The sequence below is a fragment of the Ranitomeya imitator genome, chromosome 7, assembly GCF_032444005.1.
Source record: "Ranitomeya imitator isolate aRanImi1 chromosome 7, aRanImi1.pri, whole genome shotgun sequence".
Classification (NCBI taxonomy): Eukaryota; Metazoa; Chordata; class Amphibia; order Anura; family Dendrobatidae; genus Ranitomeya; species Ranitomeya imitator.
Genome location: NC_091288.1, coordinates 220,387,005 through 220,408,410, shown reverse-complemented (window position 1 = coordinate 220,408,410; position 21,406 = coordinate 220,387,005). Strand labels below are relative to the sequence as shown.

The 21,406-nt window shown below is 41.5% G+C and overlaps 1 protein-coding gene across 1 annotated transcript; it reads right to left on the bottom strand.

Moving 5' to 3' along the window:
- Positions 1–1,951: 1,951 nt before the first annotated feature.
- LOC138645637 (perforin-1-like) lies at positions 1,952–7,236 on the bottom strand. The gene is made up of 4 exons (XM_069735082.1): positions 7,150–7,236; positions 5,676–6,218; positions 3,843–4,209; positions 1,952–2,924 (listed from the first exon to the last, which is right to left on the bottom strand). The coding sequence occupies exons 2-4, from the start codon at positions 6,206–6,208 to the stop codon at positions 2,205–2,207; spliced, it is 1,620 nt and encodes a 539-aa protein (XP_069591183.1). The 5' UTR covers positions 6,209–6,218; positions 7,150–7,236; the 3' UTR covers positions 1,952–2,204.
- Between the last annotated feature and the right edge of the window lie 14,170 nt (positions 7,237–21,406).

Genomic DNA, 21,406 nt, shown 5'->3' with positions numbered 1-21,406 from the left:
GCAACACTTCGGCTCTATATTAATTCTGAAATATTGGTGTTTATTACAAAGGCTGTTACTCGATCACATTAGATTTATAATATTCATCCTCTACTTGTATTCATTCATACAATACATAATAAAGAAAATAAATTTAGATCAGAAATGAATCCTTTCTGAAGAATCAATTGTTTGGGGTTTTTTTTTTAAAGAAAATTTGTAAGTTTTTATGGTCCAAGGGCTGAAAAGTGTCTTAGGTAACTACTCCCAAGCTATAAAAAAGAATTAGGCAAAAATTGTATGAATATAAAAGTATATAATAAAAAAGTGATAAAAAAACATAAAAACTTACACTAAAAAAAAAAAAATAATTGAAATGAACTGATAAAATAACACAATTGTTCACCCAGTGATGAGGATGAACTATTGAAGCCGACGAGTTTCAAAAACGACCTCGGGTGAACGCTCTCAAAAAACAAAAACATCCCTGTCTTCCCCCTGTTGTTCTGTGGATCGGATTACTATGGATCCAGTCACGTTCTGCTCCATAATACGTATTACACAATTTTTTTAATATGTCAATTCCTGGGATATTTCAGGGAAGAAACCAGTCCACGGAATAAACTGGAAGAATTTCAGTGTCAAAAAATACAGATTTACGGAAAAAGGTAGAATTTGTTTTTAAAGTTTGCAAAATAAAAATGAATAATCAAAGATAAAAAAGAGAATACATTTGTTCCACAAATCATTTTTTTATTTCATAAAAGCCATAAAAATGTAACAAAATGTGTCATCTACCGTTTATTGTGCAATCAGTGAACAAGAAAAATGACCTCACACAATTGCAATTTTTTTATCTTTACCAATCAAAACAATAAATAGAAGCAAAACAGCAAATGTTTTTTTACCCCAAAACATCAGTTTAGAAAGTCGCAGGAGCAAAAGCAATAAATGCAAAAACCTCAGAATGTGGGAAAGCAACAAACATATTTCTACTGCTAGTAAATCCCAAGAGGTTTAAGGTGTGAAGTCAGCAGAGTCATCTCATCAATAGAGGACAGGGTCAGCAGAGTCATCTCATCAATAGAGGGCGGGGTCAGAAGAGTCATCTCATCAATAGAGGGTGGGGTCAGAAGAGTCATCTCATCAATAGAGGGTGGGGTCAGCAGAGTAATCTCATCAATCGAGGGTCTGGTCAGCAGAGTAATCTTATCAATAGAGGGCGGGGACAGCAGAGTAATTTTATCAATATAGGGAGGGGTCAGCAGAGTCATCTCATCAATAGAGGGTGGGATCAGCAGAGTCATCTCATCAACAGAGGGCTGGGTCAGCAGAGTAATTTTATCAATATAGGGTGGGGTCAGCAGAGTCATCTCATCAATAGAGGGAGAGGTCAGCAGAGTCATCTCATCAATAGAGGGTGGGATCAGCAGAGTCATCTCATCAATAGAGGGCAGGATCAGAAGAGTCATCTCAACAATAGAGAGCGGGATCAGCAGATTCATCTTATCAATAGAGGGTGGGGTCAGCAGAGTCATGTCATTATCATTATTGGGTGGGGTTATCTCATCAATAGAGGGCGGGATCAGAAGAGTCACCTTATCGATAGATGGAGAGGTCAGCAGAGTCATCTCATCGATAGAGGGAGAGGTCAGCAGAGTCATCTCATCAGTAGAGGGAGAGGTCAGCAGAGCCATCTCATCGATAAAGCGAGAGGTCAGCAGAGTAATCTCATTGATAGAGGAAGAGGTTAGCAGAGTCATCTCATCAGTAGAGGGAGAGGTCAGCAGAGTCATCTCATCAGTAGAGGGAGAGGTCAGCAGAGCCATCTCATTATCATTAGGTGGTGGGTGAGATAAGGACAGCTTTATTGCGTGCACTTCTTGCCCTACTGTCTATACAAACAACACAGAAAATCTGTCTCTCCAATTTGGTCATTTCTATACTAAAAACAGTGGCTGGAGTTATGTGCCTCAGTTATGGGAGTTTTTCAAATAATTATATAAAATCTACAACTTACAATTATATAAGAAAATGCAATAATGAGTGCTATGACAATCGCACATGAGATATCGCCTTAATGGTGAGAATTCAGTATACGAACAAGTATTGCCCTGTGGACTCTGATATCGTGAGATGACATTGAGGAAATGTTGAGGTGTCCGGGTGCTAATTCTGATAGTTCTTGGTGTTTCTTTTTGGCTGTCCTTGAACTGTTGAGATCTTTATTTGGTGGAGGCTGCATACTCCCTACAGAGCTGTCCGGTAAGGTGCGGGAGGCACTCGGTACTCACCACAAAGCTCACACTCCCGTGCTGCAGGTAGCAGACCTCAGACTTTACTCCACTGTTTAAACTTTTTGTGCATGATCCGAGGAGATCATCATCATATTTATTATCTTCATCCCAAACTTCAACCTTCAATAAGGGCGCATGGCTGAGCTCCAAGACCCCCAGGTCAAAGCGCGCTTTCCATGAGGGATTATCGTTGTTCCATATAGTTGAGGTCTGAACTTTAGCTGAACCATAACTCAGCACAACGAAGGCATCAGTCTTGGATATATAGTCTCCCCAAAGATTCGAGGCACTTTCGATGTTCACTACTAATTTAGCAAATCCTTTCTTTGATGGGCAGCAGTTGGCATTGCGGTGGGCATTTCCTTGGCAGACACAAGAGCACTCCGCACCGAGACTCTGCATAGCCCCAGAAGGACAGGAGCAGTTCTGTCTGAGAGCCTTCTCCATGATATAGTCACTCACGGCCTTCTTCAGGTTCTCTCGCTGAGGTCCCCTGAACCTGACAAGGTTGTGGATAGACTCCAGGGAATACGATACAATTTCAGGCTGTGTCTTGAGGCTGTCCATCCATTTCTCAAAGACCGAAGCGCTCTCACTATTTTTGGAGTCAAATGAAAGGAGGTCGTACGTGATCTGTCCACCAGTGATCTGAAATGTAGGGATACAAAAAAGGTGTCATGTTCTTGTGTAAGCAAGTGAAAAGGAATACTCAGGGGCAGTTGGAATAAAATAAGCTAAATCTGGCCACTTCTGACCTGGTGACAGGACCTCCTGAAAGTCTACAGTACGTTATTACCTTCATTACTTTCTAAGTATTGTTTTTGTGTTATGCTTAAGTCGGCAGTTTTTGCTCTTATTTTTTTCCTGCTGCTCCCCTGAGAAATCCAATTTTTGTCTTTTTTTATAATCCTCCAAAGGGGCAGGTTGTTAGCAACTACCTTACTGTTAGTTTTTCAGTACGTGGAAAAAAAAATTAATTAGTCCCGGATAGCCCTTTTAATACTGTAACTCCAGGTATGACGAATCTTTGGAATGTGATCCCTATAAATGTTGGAGCCCTGACAGTAAGGACCTACTAATTATGATAGGTCAACCTTCTACGACATTGCATACTACACACACACCGTTGTTTTCAGTGCCCAATATATGCCGCAAGATTTGTACTGTCCCTTGCTGCCATGTGTGTCTGATATACTGTGTAGACAAGACCCCAAAATAAGGTATGACCCCAGGAGAGATACAAAATTAAAAATGAGACTTAAAAAAATTACTCCAGCCCTCAGACCAGACCCCTCTCTTAACCTACTCAGTCCAGGGTCCAATTAATTTTCGTCACTGCCGCATATAGTATAGCTTTATCAGGATGTCGAGGACCCAACCACACACAGAGTCCAAATTTTTGGCCATAACTAGGACCCCTGAGGACAAGCACGTGACTCTGGCCATTACAGATCTGAGCTAATCTAATAGACAATGGCTGGTACAGAACCCCATTAGGTCCACGAGTCCTGTGACAGCCGCTATGGTAGGTAGTTGTTTACTTCATGAAACTACTCCGCCTCTTACCTTCCACATCCTCTCGTTATATGCCTGGTGGAAGCTCTCTCCGTGGTTGGCTTTTTGGCTCAGTTCTTTGCAGGTGCTGGCTTTGGCGTTAGCTTCTGCTTTACCAGTGATGGCAGCAGAGGCCTCAATGCTTAGACAGTCCTTCAGCTCATCTAAGGACACGCCGTCCATCGTGGCATGGCACGTCCTAATCGCAGTGACCTGTTGCGCTTCCCCTCCCATATTGGCTTGTGTGATATAATGGGTCCCATAGGTGCTTATTAGGTGTCTATATTTCTCTTGGGTCTTCGTGTCATACGTGGCAGGGAGCAACTTTAATCTTTCATAAAAATCATGGCTCAGTGGCGGCTGATATGACAGTCGGAGGCTGGAATGAGACAACAGTGATTAATGACGGGGGGCTGGATACCCACTAACATTGTGACATCCCCAAATAAAGATGCTACCACCGTAATCTATACGTTGTGTAGGAGAATCTATACAGTCTTATATCTGGCCCCCGAACTCTCCGATCTGTCACCCGATTTAAGTCTAAATTAACAATTGCATTTTCTCAGACAGATGTCTTTGCTTTGTATCACAATGTACAGACAGTGCAGAGTGTCAGGAACTAGTGCTGTCTACAAGAAGAGACCCTTCCCCAGATACCGGGGAGTGACAGAGGGGCTGCATGTAAAGCCTTACCCTACCACAAATAAGAAGCCAGCAGCCCACCATGTAATGTGATGAGATGACCCCACCCTCCAAAGAGATGACTCTGCTGACTCCGCCCTCTAATGATAATGAGATGACTCTGCTGACCCCACCTCCAATGATGAGATGACTCTGCTGACTATGCCCTCTAATTATAATGAGATGACTCTGCTGACCCTGCCCTCCATTAATGAGATGACTCTGCAGACCATTCCCTTTCATGATGAAATGACTCACCTGATCCTGCCCTCCAATGATGAGATGTCTCTGCTGACCCTATCCTCTCATGATAATGAGATTTCTCTGCTGACCCCACCCTCTATTGATAATGAGATGACTTTGCTGACCTCGCCACCTAATGATAATGAGATGACTCTGCTGACTCCGCCTCCAATGATGAGACGACTGTGCTGACTATGCCCTCTAATTATAATTATCATTATTATTATTTATTTATATAGCACCATTGATTCCATGGTGCTGTACATGAGAAGGGGTTACATACAAGTTACAAATATCACATACAGTAAACAAAACTAACAATGACGGACTGATACAGAGGGGCGAGGACCCTGCCCTTGCGGGCTTACATTCTTACATCTATAATTAGATGACTCTGCTGACCCTGCCCTCCATTAATGAGATGACTCTGCAGACCATTCCCTTTCATGATGAAATGACTCTCCTGATCCTGCCCTCCAATGATGAGATGACTCTGCTGATCCCATCTTCTCATGATAATGAGATTTCTCTGCTGACCCCGCCCTCTATTGATAATGAGATGACTCTGCTGACCTCGCCCCCTAATGAGAGGATTCTGCTGACTCCGCCCTCTAATGATGAGATGACTCTGCTGACCCCGACCACTAATGATAATTAGATGACTCTGCTGACCCTGCCCTCTAATAATAATGAGATGACTGATGACCCCACCATCTAATGATAATGAGATGACTGTCGATCCTGCCCTCTAATGATAATGAGATGACTCTGCTGACCCCATCCTCTAATGATAATGAGATGACTCTGCTGATCCTGCTCTCTAATGATAATGAGATGACTCTACTGAAGCTGAACAATTGTTATTACGTTCTGTTTTCATACTCTATGCACAGTAATACATTAGTGGAGACACTGTACCTGTAGTAGGCGCAGCTCAGCTTGTGCCTCACAAAGGTGTATCGATCTCCGTTGGTCTTACTCTGACCAAACTGTGACAGCTGGGACTGAGATCCGGCTAACACCACTTTGGCTTCTCCCACTTTGTGATGGAGCTCCAGGTCGGCCTCCCAGTTATTCTGAATACTCGATGCCGACTCTTCAGCCAATGCAGAAGTTGACCGTGAGGTCTCTCCACTGATCTTCTTAACACAAGTGGACTGAGGCTTCCAATCCACCACCCCGAGCGGCAGCTTCTGCCAGGCATTCTTCATGTAATGGTTCCTACAGACTGTACAGGTTTCCTCAGATGTGATAACTTTCTGGAGATTTAACAGATAGGACCCTTTCTTCCGCATTGTCACAATATCTACTCCCTCTCCGAGAAGAGTGTGACCTGGGACAAAGTGGAGCTTATTGCACTCTTCAATCTTTGCTGACTGGCAGGCGTAGGTCAACGGAGGAGGAGTGGACGTCCCGGAAACAGAAACGAGAAGAATGAAGATGAAGAACATGGTCCAAAAGCTGAAAATAATCGCAGAAAAAGTTGTGTTACTAAAGATTGAGTCCATGTAGCCAATGTGTGATGGTAAGTGATCCAACAGATTAAGTAACATCTCACTGCTAAGAGCTAAGAACCAGCAACAGAAGGTTTAGTATGGGCAAATTTGGAGGCTTGTCAGGGTCCCTGTGCAGAGGGCCCATTCCTATGTACTAACTCTTCATGGTGTAAGGCACTAATCCGTGCGGATCCACATATCACATGTGCATAAGTCTCAAATATATTTTACTATATATACGAGAGGGCTGCCTCTCTATGGGTGCTCCAGTCACTGCTTACTGGCTTCTCCTGCCTCAGCAATGTGGCTCCCTCGCTGCTCCGGGGCTCGTTTACCACGGCAGTAAATGGCGCTTCCACCGTCCAAGTTCTATTTTTGAAAGACTGTAACGAAGCTTCTGCTGAAGACTCAAGGGTGTAAATGGATCTCAGTAGAGAATATGACTGTTCTTCACCCCAGCTATTGTTCCTGCTCCCTACAAGTGTGAACATTTGTCATCTTGCTGAAGTTTCTTAGATAAAATGCCACTAGTTTGGGCTTTGTATGGAAACTATATTCTCATTTACTGAAACATCATGGTGCAACCACAGATGACCAAACGTGTGATGGACTACATGATCATATACAGCAGACACCATCGTCATTGTCCTCGCACAGCTTTATCAAACATAATTGTAAATGATTGTTACTGTATACAATGTTACTATTGAGGTCAGAGTATACAGTATGCGCTACGCTCTGAAGCTCCCCCTGGTGGTGGCATCTAATCATGTAACTGTTAGTTACTGCAGGAAATTACAGGCTTCGTATTAAATTAATATTAGCACAAATGTTGCCACCTACACTCAAGCTGCAGACAAGATGATTATCTTATAAATGGAAAGACAAGACATTACCTTGTGTAGGTTGTGGATGGCAGCTTAGAGATGATATCTGCATGGAGGCTAGAATCTCACAGGATGTGGCCAGGAGCTACTGTGTAATATACCAGCGCTGTGCGGAGGTGGGGGGAGGATACACAGGTAGGAAACAGCATTGTTGTTGGTGATGAACATGTAAATATATAAATCAATATAAAGGGTTAATTTCATGAAATATTGTGGCTCCATTCATGTCTAGGAATAAGCTGCAATACTAAGTACAATCCCCTGCCAGGAGATACTGTCAAAAAAAGCAGCCATGTTATTAAGTCTTTCACAATCTTTGTAATACCTTGAATATAAAACAGTAAATGATAATAGACCAGACAATGTATGATTCTGTATCATTAGCTGACCCCAGACCGGACATTGAATGTTCCTTTATCAATAGAAGACCACAAACCTGACATTGAATATTCCTTTATAACTAGATGGCCACAGACCGGACATTTAATGTTCCTTTATCAGTAGAAGACCACAAACCGGATATTGAATTTTCCTTTATCAGTAGATGACTACAGAATGGACATTGAATGTTCCTTTATCAATAAAAGACCACAGACCAGACATTGAATGTTCCTTTATCAGTAGATGACTCCAGACCAGACATTGAATGTTCCTTTATAAATAGAAGACCACAGACCGGATATTGAATGTTCCTTTATCAGTAGATGACTACAGACCAGACATTGAATGTTCTTTTATCAATAAAAGACCACAGACCGGACATTGAATGTTCCTTTATCAGTAGATGACCACAGACCAGACATTGAATGTTCTTTTATCAATAAAAGACCACAGACCGGACATTGAATGTTCCTTTATCAGTAGAAGACCACAGACTGGACATTGAATGTTCCTTTATCAGTAGATGACCACAGACCAGACATTGAATGTTCCTTTATAAATAGAAGACCACAGACCGGATATTGAATGTTCCTTTATCAGTAGATGACTACAGACCAGACATTGAATGTTCTTTTATCAATAAAAGACCACAGACCGGACATTGAATGTTCCTTTATCAGTAGAAGACCACAGACTGGACATTGAATGTTCCTTTATCAGTAGATGACTATAGACCAGATAATGAATATTCCTTTATCAGTAGATGACCACAGACCCGACATTGAATGTTCCTTTATCAAAAGAAGACCACAGACCTGACATTGAATGTTTCTATATTAGTAGATGACCACAGACCGGACATTGAATCTTCCTTTATCAGTAGATGACTACAGACCAGACATTGAATGTTCCTTTACCAGTAGATGACCACAGACCAGACATTGAATGTTCTTTTATCAGTAGATGACCACAGACCAGACATTGAATGTTCCTTTATCAATATAAGACCAAGTACCTGACATTGAATTTTTCTATATTAGTAGATGATCATAAACCAGACATTGCATGCTCCTTTATCAATAGAAGACCACAGACCGGATATTGAATGTTCCTTTATCAGTAGATGACCACAGACCGGACATTGAATGTTCCTTTATCAGTAGATGACCACAGACCAGACATTGAATGTTCCTTTATAAACAGAAGACCACAGACCAGACATTGAATGTTCCTTTATTAGTAGATGACTACAGACCAGACATTGAATGTTCCTTTATCAATAAAAGACAACAGACCGGACATTGAATGTTCCTTTATCAGTAGATGATTACAGACCAGATAATAAATATTCCTTTATCAGTATATGACTACAGACTGGACATTGAATGTTCCTCTATCAATAGAAGACCACAGACCTGACATTGAATGTTCCTTCATCAGTAGATGACTACAGGCTGGACATTGAATGTTCCTCTATCAATAGAAGACCACAGACCTGACATTGAATGTTTCTATATTAGCAGATGACCACAGACCGGACATTGAATGTTCCTTTATCAATAGAAGACCACAGACTGGACATTGAATGTTCCTTCATCAGTAGTGGACCACAGACCAAACATTGAATGTTCCTTTATCAAAAGAAGACCACAGACCTGACATTGAATGTTTCTATATTAGTAGATGACCACAGACCGGACATTGAATGTTCCTTTATCAATAGAAGACCACAGACCGGACATTGAATGTTCCTTTATCAATAGAAGACCACAGATCGGACATTGAATGTTCTTTTATCAATAAAAGACCACAGACCGGACATTGAATGTTCCTTTATCAGTAGAAGACCACAGACTGGACATTGAATGTTCCTTTATCAGTAGATGACTATAGACCAGATAATGAATATTCCTTTATCAGTAGATGACCACAGACCCGACATTGAATGTTCCTTTATCAAAAGAAGACCACAGACCTGACATTGAATGTTTCTATATTAGTAGATGACCACAGACCGGACATTGAATCTTCCTTTATCAGTAGATGACTACAGACCAGACATTGAATGTTCCTTTACCAGTAGATGACCACAGACCAGACATTGAATGTTCTTTTATCAGTAGATGACCACAGACCAGACATTGAATGTTCCTTTATCAATATAAGACAAAGTACCTGACATTGAATTTTTCTATATTAGTAGATGATCATAAACCAGACATTGCATGCTCCTTTATCAATAGAAGACCACAGACCGGATATTGAATGTTCCTTTATCAGTAGATGACCACAGACCGGACATTGAATGTTCCTTTATCAGTAGATGACCACAGACCAGACATTGAATGTTCCTTTATAAACAGAAGACCACAGACCAGACATTGAATGTTCCTTTATTAGTAGATGACTACAGACCAGACATTGAATGTTCCTTTATCAATAAAAGACAACAGACCGGACATTGAATGTTCCTTTATCAGTAGATGATTACAGACCAGATAATAAATATTCCTTTATCAGTATATGACTACAGACTGGACATTGAATGTTCCTCTATCAATAGAAGACCACAGACCTGACATTGAATGTTCCTTCATCAGTAGATGACTACAGGCTGGACATTGAATGTTCCTCTATCAATAGAAGACCACAGACCTGACATTGAATGTTTCTATATTAGCAGATGACCACAGACCGGACATTGAATGTTCCTTTATCAATAGAAGACCACAGACTGGACATTGAATGTTCCTTCATCAGTAGTGGACCACAGACCAAACATTGAATGTTCCTTTATCAAAAGAAGACCACAGACCTGACATTGAATGTTTCTATATTAGTAGATGACCACAGACCGGACATTGAATGTTCCTTTATCAATAGAAGACCACAGATCGGAAACTGAATGTTCCTTTATCAATAGAAGACCACAGACCAGACATTGAATGTTCCCTTATCAGTAGAAGACCACAGACTGGACATTGAATGTTCCTTCATCAGTAGTGGACCACAGACCAAACATTGAATGTTCCTTTATCAAAAGAAGACCACAGACCTGACATTGAATGTTTCTATATTAGTAGATGACCACAGACCGGACATTGAATGTTCCTTTATCAATAGAAGACCACAGATCGGAAACTGAATGTTCCTTTATCAATAGAAGACCACAGACCAGACATTGAATGTTCCCTTATCAGTAGATGACCACAGACCAGACATTGAATGTTCCTTAATCAGGTTAATAAAGCTCATATGACTAGAACACAAGGTTAAATAATAATTTGATTTGTAGAAAATAAGTTTTATTTTTGAAGCACTGTAACAAAGTTTCTGCTGAAGACTCAAGGGTGTAAATGGATTTCAACAGAGAATATGACTGGTCTTTACCACAGCTATTGTTCCTATTCATTTCAAGTGTGAAAATGTGTCATCTTGCTGAAGTCTCTTAGAAAAAAGTGCCACTAGTTTGGGTTTTGTATGGAAACTATATTCTCATTTACTGAAATATCATGACACAACCACAGATGACCACACGTGTCATGGAGTACATGATCATATATACGGCTGACACCATAGTCATTGTCCTCACACAGCTTTATCAAACATAATTGAAAATGATTGTTACTGTATACAATGTTACTATTGAGGTCAGTATATACAGTATGCGCTATGCCCTGAAGTTCCCCCTGGTGGTGACATCTAATCATGTAACTGTTAGTTATCGCAGGAAATTCCAGGTTTTGTATAATTTACTACTAATTAATTACCTATCAAATAATTAGAACAAATGTTGCCACCTACACACCGGCTGCAGACAAGATGATGATCTCATCTCAAAATATGGGATGAAGTAATAGGACCTCAGACTGGACAATGAATGCTCCTTTATCAGAAGAAGGCCACAGACTGGAGAATGAATGTTCATTTATCAGCAGATGACCATAGACAGGATATTGAATATTCCTTTTTTTAGTATATAACCACAAACTGGACATTGAATGCTCCTTTATCGGTAGATGACCACTGTTCTTTCATCATTAGATGACCTTAGACCAGACCCTGAATGCTCCTTTATCAGTAGATGAACACAGACTCTACAGTGAATGGATATTTATGAGTAGATGACCACAGACCCAACATTGAAGGCTCCTTCATCAGTAGAGTCCTCAGATTGGACATGGAACGTTCCTTTTTCAGCAGATGACCATAAACTGGACATTGAATGATTCTTTATCAGGAGTTGACCACAGACCGGACATTGAATGCTCATTTATCAGCTGATAACCACACACCAGACATTGAATGTTCAGTTATCAGTAGATGACCACAGACAAGACATTGAATGTCTCTTTATCAGTGGATGACCTCAACCTTGACATTGAATGTTCCTTTATTAGTAGATGATCACAGACTGGACATTGAATGCTCCTTTATCAGCAGATGACTACAGAGCAAACATTTAATATTCTTTTGTCAGTAAATGACCTTAGGGTACCGTCACACAGTGGCATTTTGATCGCTACGACGGCACGATTCGTGACGTTCCAGCGATATATCCGTGACGTTCCAGCGATCTCGCTGTGTCTGACACGCTACTGCGATCAGGGACCCCGCTGAGAATCGTACGTCGTAGCAGATCGTTTGAAACTTTCTTTCGTCGTCTAGTGTCCCGCTGTGGCGGCATGATCGCATGGTGTAACATATATCGTATACGATGTGCGCATAGTAACCAACGGCTTCTACATCGCACATACGTCATGAAATTATCGCTCCAGCGTCGTACATTGCAAAGTGTGACAGCAGTCTACGACGCTGGAGCGATATTGTTACGATGCTGGAGCGTCACGGATCGTGCCGTCGTAGCGATCAAAATGCCACTGTGTGACGGTACCCTTACACCACAGACTGAATGCTCCTTTATCATTAGAGGACCCCGGCCAGACATTAAATGATACTTGTCATGTCCTAATATCGTCCGATAAGCAGTGATACAGACAAATGGAATAAATAATCAGTAATTACTGGCCAAAATAAATATGGACATGATGTGAACATGATATAAAAAGATGTAAAACTACTGTACCTGTTGTTTTTAAGGATCTAGAGCATCAGGTGCCAATCCAGGGACTGTAACGAAGGAGAGCGGCGGTTGAAGGACATCATGGGGGAGATTGAGTTGTGTTTTTTGGGTTTTGTGACTGCAACTCATCAAAGGTCAGAGGAAAGAATACTTAAAAAAAGAGAAAAAAGGTCATAAAACGATAAAATATTCAAGCATCAGTTTGAGGCTGTCCTCCTCTGGGAGAACATTCAGTTTGAGGTTGTCCTCCTGGGTGAACATTCAGTTTGAGGTTGTCCTCCTCTGGGTGAACATTCAGTTAGAGGTTGTCCTCCTTTCGTGGAATGTTTCATTTGATGTTGTCCTCCTCTGGGGGAACATTCAGGTTGAGGTTGTCTTCCTCTGGGAGAACGTTCAGTTTGATTGATGTTGTTCTCCTCTGAGGGAATGTTCAGTTTGATGTTGTCCTCCTCTGGCGGAACGTTCTATAACCCTGTATGTAACCCCTTTCTCATGTACAGCACCATGGAATTAATGGTGCTATATAAATAAATAATAATAATAATAACGTTCATTTTGACTCTGTCCTCCTCTGGGGAAACATTCAGTTTGACGTTGTCCTCCTCTGGGGGAACATTCAGTTTGACATTGTCCTCCTCTGGGGATACATTCAGTTTAATGTTGTCCTCCTCTGGGGAGTGTTCAGTGTGAGATTATTAATGCTCGCACCCAGACTGGATGGCACAAGCGAGGATTGTGGCCCTACTGTGCCACAAAGCAGACTTAAGCTGGAGGGGTGTGACTAAGCAGCTACTTTGGTGTTCACTGGAGCATCTAGTGGTGAGGTCAGGCTTGTGCGGCAGGTAGCTGCCAGGTACCACTGCAGGGCTGAGTCTGGCAGTAGCAGCTGATCCAACAGGGAGGCAGGACATTATATTGGCAGGTGCATGAAAGTACTGTAGATAGCTGAAATATAAACACGCAAGTACTGGTGGGCACGGGTGATGTACAGGTGGGCACGGCTGACAACTCTAGCAGGCAGGTGGGCACATCTGATACTGGCAGGCACAGTTCAGACTAGAGGAACAGGAACTGTTTCAGGAAGGACTGGGACACTGGTAGGTACGAGTTGGATATGGGGACAGGTAGAAACCAGTTCAAGCTGGATGAGCAGGAACAGTTTCGGGAAGGACTGGGACACTGGCAGGAATTAGTGGGACAGGTAGGAACCAGTTCAGACTGGACAAGAAGGAACAGTTTTGGGAAGGACGGGAACACAGGCAGGTACTAGACGAACATGGGAACAGATAGGACTCAGTTTAGTCTGGACAAACAAGGAGCCACAGATGCGGAACAAGAGCAGAGCTGCAGATGCAGAATGAGAGCAGAGCCGCAGATGTGGAACGAGAGCAGAGCCGCAGATGCGGAGAGGGAGCAGAGCAGAACCACAGATGCAGAGCGGGAGCAGAACAGAGCCACAGATGCAGAGCGGGAGCAGAGCCGCAGATGCAGAGAGGGAGCAGAGCAGAGCCGCAGATGCGGAGAGGGAGCAGAGAAGAGCTAAAGATGCGGAGCAGAGCAGAGCCGCAGATGCGTAGAGGTAGCAGAGAAGAGCCGCAGATGCAGAGCGGGAGCAGAGCAGAGCTGCAGATGCCGAACGGGAGCTGACAGGACCAGATTCACATAAATACTTACAATGAAGTAACAAGTGTACACCAAGGACGCTAACATTGTGCCAAGACAACAAGAAAGAGATAGGTGCTGGTTCAGATTAGGCGAATTTACCGAGTAGGAAAAAGGTTTGACACAATATGGTAGGGAAGACACCAGGCTAAGATGCAACAAGCAGGTTCAGGAATAGGACTAGTTCGTTCAGACAAGGAGAAACACAAGTACTAGTTCAAGATACAAGATACAGACCTGGGTATACAGCTCCCAGAGAGGCAGAGACAAAACAGAAACAGGACAGGACCTGACAACTCAGAAGCTGAACACAGACTGAGTGAGAACGTTGCTCAGGCATCTTCCCATTTGTGGAGATGCCTTAAGTACCCAATGCCTGTTGGCAATAGGCTGGGGACACATTAGGAATGTGCACACTGTCTCCTTAAGAATCAGGAAGTGCAGGCGCCGCCGCCCTAAGACTACAGCCAGGAAGTATGTACACAGCAAGCAGAGGACATGTGGTTTACAGCATGGCCCGGAGTGGTGAGTAAGTCGGTGAATCAGCCTGATGGCACATGGAAAGCCATGCAGTGATGCTGTCAGGGATGTTACAGGTTGTCCTCCTCTAGGGGAACGTTCAGTTTGAGGTTGTCCTCCTCTGGGACAAATGGTGGACGATCCCCAGGCTCGGACTGGCCAACTGGGGTACAGGACAATCCCCCGGTAGGCCCTATGAAGGAGTGCTGATTATACTTAGTTAACAATTTGCAGAAAAAAGACATGATCTAATCATTCATTAATTAATATTACATAGAAGCAAAAGGTCAACTTTTATACTAGGGGCAGGATATTTTTGCATGTAGCTGAACATTGGGCCCCAATAATCAATGTTACTGGTTTTTGCCAACCTAGTCTGACACTGAGCTATAGGTGTTTTTCTCACCCCTGTTCATACCTTCCTCAGATAAATATTTTTTTCCTACACTAATTCAGTTACCACATCATTTTTATAAATTTTACAGAATTAAAGAGGCTTTTCCTCATCTTCACAAATGGAATTTATCGGATAGAGCTTGTAAATATAAGCAAATCTGCAATTTACTGCTCATTAAAATTTTCAGCTGTTCTTGAGTTATTGACACTTTCTTTGTTTATAGATGGTTGCCTTGGAGACCGACCACCGCTCCTAGATAACAGAACTTGCACAAGGTCTACAAACACTTTTCTCTTTTCTATGGTACTTGTATTCTCTGGTTTGAAGATGGCCAGGATTTCTGAAACACAATGTTAATTTCTAATCCCAGCCAGCATTCGCACACTGCCTACAAGCTAGATGGCAGCGGTGGTCGGTCTCCTAGGCAACAAACTTAGAATAAAAGAAAATGTTAATATCTCAAGAATGGAAACAAATTTTTACAAACAGTAAATTGCAAAAATGCTTATTTTGAGAAGAAGTATCCAGCAACACCTGGAGAACAAACAGCTGGAATGACGCCATGTTTCCACTATAGTGATGGAACCTGACGCTCGTTACTTTTGATCTTCCATAGATTATTGATCCTTTTCCACGTTGTTTCCCTCTGATCTTCAGTTAATGTCACTTCTGCTCCTGATGGGCCCCTGGATCGGCACGCAGGGCGCCGGCGGCTGAGGAGTGTTTGGATCATTTTTATACTTGTCGCCATGCACATTCAGTAATGATAGATGTCGGCATATTAATGTTTATTAATTATTAATGTTTCTAAATTATTAATGTTTGTAGGTCGATTGTAGAATTGGGCTTTTACCCACTTTTATCACCGTTTGATATTTAAATGCTTGTTCACACTGTGAGTCCTGTAACATGAATGTATCTGAGGAAGGCGCTAATCAGGAGCAGAAACGCACGATTATTAATGTGAAAAGTAAACACTTTATGACACCGATCTCTTGTTGTTAGCGTTCAGGACTGGGACATTGGTTCTGTTATTACCTGTGCACATCTGACCCCGATAGGACATTGGATATTTTTAGGATATCTAACCTGTAGCTGGTCGCGCTCATATTTGTTTTCTTCTTGATCTATCACCTTCTCTCTCAGTTATTTCCATGTTTCCCATTGATTTCAGGTTACGACATCCCCTCTTATAAATGCTGTTGTAAGGTGTAAAGTGGAATCCAAGTCTGAAGTTTTATGATTAGATTTGAATAGAAGAGTCATGTGAGCATGCTCTGTGTCCTGTGCAGAGGTCTCTGTGCAGGGAGTGAGAGGAGGTGAGCTGTGACCTTTAGTATTCTCTCAGTGTTTTTCTTCCTGCCTTATAATTCAGTTGATGATGATAATGATACAACAGGTCATCCATTACTAAGTGTACGCAGCACAAGCTGAAAAGTGACTGGAGGTGTGGGCCTGCTATGAGGCAGCTGGGTGCAGGCCGCTATAACATGGGTGGTCTACCATTATTCTGGTGCAGTCTAGCACTGCTATCCTTACATCTTCGGCTGACCATACAGCTTCTCTGAGGCTCAGGGTCAATGTGGCTCCATCCATTGGTTCTCCGTAATGTGTGTTGGCCATAAGCTCCCATCACCATTCTCTCCTTAAAGGGACGGTTCTTGGATCCTTGCTTTCTGGCGCTCTGTACTCTCTGTAGCTACTCTCTACCCAAGTCTACCAGAATATCCTTGAGTACAGTGGACGAAAAAAAACGGCAACAGAGGTGGTTGACTTAATTATACGGTATGATAACATTCGAGAAGGACCCCGTATAACTGTGCACCTTCTAAAGGAAATCAATGAACGTCAAGTCAGCAATGAACTGGAGGAGGAGATTGAGAGAGGAAAGAATGTCCTGCGATATGTTGGGACCTCCTTACGGTTGAAGAACTTCTGGCGCCAGGTCACCAGTTCTCTAGATAGAATCCAACAGTTATTCATAGTAATTACAGCAAATTATATATTGAGTGACCCCACAATGTCTGTACAATCATTATAAGACAAGGACAATGGGGGAAATGTCATTCTCTGTTTTCTTCCAAGCCTTAGCCACATACAATAATCCCCCTTGTGGATATCCAGCTGTTGGGAAAAGTCAGGAAAAGTTGTGTTTTTGTTTTCTTTTTTTTACTGAGATTCCGTCCAATCTGCATATGGTAATATTTTCAACCTCCTGATAGTCCGGACTGGACCAATATGGAATATTGTCTTGTGAAGAGCCCTTGAAAGGTGGCAATAGTCCACCTCTTGGATTTTGACTGATTGTCGAGAGATATGATATTATTGGAGTAAACTGAAGAAAATACATTAATACATGTGGGCGATTGTATCACTTAAAGAGTAGCTAACCTGTTTATTTAATCATCAATCAGTCTTTATAAAAGTTACGAATCTTTAGTATACTCCCTTACCTTATTTTGCTTCCATGCCTCTCAAACACCCTGCTGAAAGTCATAGTTCATGCTCTTTTAGAAGCTGCTTTGAACTGCTGCTCTATCAAGAATTCATACTGAAGCACTATTTACAAACATACTCCTTATGTGAGCTTCTGTGTTCCCCTCCCTATGTTCATACAGGGAAGTGTCGATAAATAGTGTTTGTATTTGGATTTTTTTGCTAAAGCAGCAACTCAAAGCATATTTTAAAAGATCATGAACTAGGAAAATAAACAGCACTTTTGGTATGATGTTTAAGAGAGAAGGAGGCAAAATAAGGTAAAAAGGAATATTACAAAAATTAATAGAAGTTAATTAAATCAATGGGAAAAAAATATACTTTTAAAAATCAAACTGCGTAATACGTCTTATTGATATGTATACAATAAAAATGTTCAACAATAAAGTGGATCAACAAACGCTATGTACATGATCATCAACAAGGAAAGCCGATACATGACCCATCACTGTAACACTGACCCCAGGCCCCCACACAATCGCACTATTCTAAGGGCACGTCTCCGCTGACATATAACTTATGGTTGTTGTCACTGATAGGAAACCTCATGAACTGTTCAGAAAGCCCAAACAAGGTTGGATGCGATAAGGGATCACAGGACCATTATTTCCTTATAGCGGATTCCTAACATCTCCTAATGTAAGTCAATGAAGTCATCACACGTTGATGGTTTCCATCAGAATCGGCATTGGGTGGTGGTTTTCCTTAAAACGAGAAGCCATGATGCACATACAAGGAGAGCCAAAAAATGTTACCCAGTTGTAGGATCTTTGTCGCCATAGACAATAATGGCTGATATATGGCTGCCACCAATAATTATCAATCAACACAACAGTCTCAGTTACAGCTGAAGTCATAAAATATTGGTGCAATGTTCAGAGATTTCCAGTTTCCTCATCATCTTCTCTATGTGTCTTCCTGTAACCGGTATGATGAAAGATGCAACAAACAGAACATCTTCTCATCTACATTGTGGTCAACACCAGAGACCAAAATATGGAAAAGAGAATCTTTTGAATCTGGGGGATTTGTCTCATTTTTGAGATGACTATCCTCACCCAAAATTATCACAAATTATTAATGTATGGAGGTCACTCAGCATGAGTGAAGCTGAGAACGAGGGGCAATCGTCAAAGACCACTAGAAGGTCTTCATCTTCCAGTCATTAAGGAAGACGATATCGGCCCGATCTACAACTGGATGATCTGACGGACAACGACATCGAAATTATGGCTGAGACCCATGAGGGGAAGGCGCATAGATTTGCTTGTCTTCTGTTTAGACACTTTGTACCCTTTACCAAATACGAAACGTAGACTAAAAACACAAATTTTGATGGATCTCGAGGGAAATACGCCCTCCCAGATAACTTACGGGATGTCATACTAAAGGAGGTTCGTAGAAAAATGTATCTAAAGCAAGAGGACAAAAGACTAATTAGAAAAGCAATTAATGAACTCCTGGAGGAAACCAAGGAAAAGAGGATGGTCAAAGCCAACAAGAGCTTCACTCCAGACAATGGGTAAAACCAATAGAAACAATTGTACAAGGTACAAAAAATAAATTGAAGTGAGTAAACAGTGTAATCTGTCAATATCATATTGTACCACCTAAGCTATCACTAAATAACGTTCTACATCAAGAATGATGAGGACAAAAAGGAAAAAATAATGCATAGAGAAGCAATGTAAAACAAGTAAATGTTTGTTAAATACAAAGATAAAAAATATAGAAATACATAAGCCAGAAAATGTAAAAACAGTACATGGAGCAGCCAGGAGAGGCGCTACACCACACAATACTGGCGGCACTGATCAGTGGAAAGTTTATTACCACCGGTCAGACAGCCGCAGTGTTCCCACGCTGTCTGATGACACAGTGAACCAGCAGCTGTGACAGGCGGTAAAAAGGTTACCTCCGGTCACAGTCATTGGCTGATGGGAGTACTACTCCTATCAATCTACGCCTGCTGTTGCTAAAAACAGCAAGAGCAGGCGCCGCTGATGGGAGTATTAATCAGCCGGCACCTGCGCTTTAAATAAATGCATCTTTAAAAAATTGTGTGGGGTTCCCCTTTATTTTTCATAACCAGCCAGGAAAACTGACAGCTGTGGCATGCAACCCACAGCTGTCAGCACTAGCAAGGCTGATTGTCAAGAATAGAAGGGTCCCCACGTCTTTTTTGTTTACATTTATTAATGTATAGAGCAGGTGCCAGCTGATAAATAATTTGAAAAACAGCGCGGGGTCTCCCTCTTTTTTACAACCAGCCAAACTAAAGAAGACAAGTGGGGGCTGTTATTATCAAGCTGCTAAGGGTCCATGGATATTGCCTCCCCAGCCTAAAAATAGCCCGCAGCCGCCCCGGAAAAGCTGCATCTACTAGATGTGCCAATTCTAGCTCTTTGCCCGGCTCTTCTCACTTGCCCTGTATCGGTGGCAAGTGGGGTAATATTTGTGGGGTTGATGTCACCCTTGTATTGTCAGGTGACATCAAGCCCACGGATTAGTAATGGAGAGGCGTCTATAATTAGGTTTGGCATATAGACGATAAATAATGCTTCTTAAGTGTTTTATGCCAGCTGCAGTAGCGTGTAATGTTACTATTCTGCCCTATCTAATCCACCAACATTGCTATAGGATTTGTTTTTTTTACATTTACTCCATCTAGTAATTATGAGGTGATTCTGTTCAAACTATCTCAGTCTATACAGCAAAGCTGACAAGAGAATGATAAATAAATGCTTAAGTATTTTATGACAGCTATAGTAGCATGTAATATTACTATTATGTCTTATCTCATTCTCTTTTTTTCTTTATTATCTAGTTCTCCAGCAGAGCAATAGGATTTGTTTTTACATCCCCTTTCTAGCAATTGTGAGGTGACTTTGCATAACTTGTCTCAGTCTACACAGCAAAGCTGACAAGAGAACTACCAGGGAAGTACACTTAGCCAGATGAGCCCTTTAAATATGCAATGTAATTGGCCTGGTGACTCAAAATATTTGGTCACTGTGTGGCGCAGCTGATGGTAAGAAGGGACGCGAATAAGGAAACCAAGCAGGTTCTAACGAGGCAGGTAGTTTGGTGTTTTCTTTAGTTTCTTAGCTTTTTCCTTAATTCTTCATTAGGGGGTTTGACATAATTTGCATTTACTTTTCAAAAAGGGAAAATAAAAGAAACAGGAAAAGTAAAATAATTGTAATAAACATTTTTACATATTCCAAAAAAACAGTCCTGTGGGATCTTTCCTTTATTTATTGGTCAATACTAGATACTTGTTAAGGATCAAGCTAGAAATCCCGAAGAACATCTGCGTATAGAATTATAATCTGAAAGGTTTGTATTTCTGCCCAAGCACCCCGTTCTTGTGTTCTTTGTTCAGACTTTCTCAAAACATTTCCAATAAATTCAAATTGTGCAGAAAAGATTTTATTATTGAATGTATGACATTTATAGAATATTATCAATTATTTCCAATATATAATAGATATCAGTTATATCGTCTCATTGAATAACAAGGTTCTTTTTTATAGATTTTGTTATTTTAAAGGGAACCTGTCACCTGAATTTGGCGGGACTGGTTTTGGGTCATATGGGCGGAGTTTTCGGGTGTTTGATTCACCCTTTCCTTACCCGCTGGCTGCATGCTGGCTGCAATATTGGATTGAAGTTCATTCTCTGTCCTCCATAGTACACGCCTGCACAAGGCAAGATTGCTTTGTGCA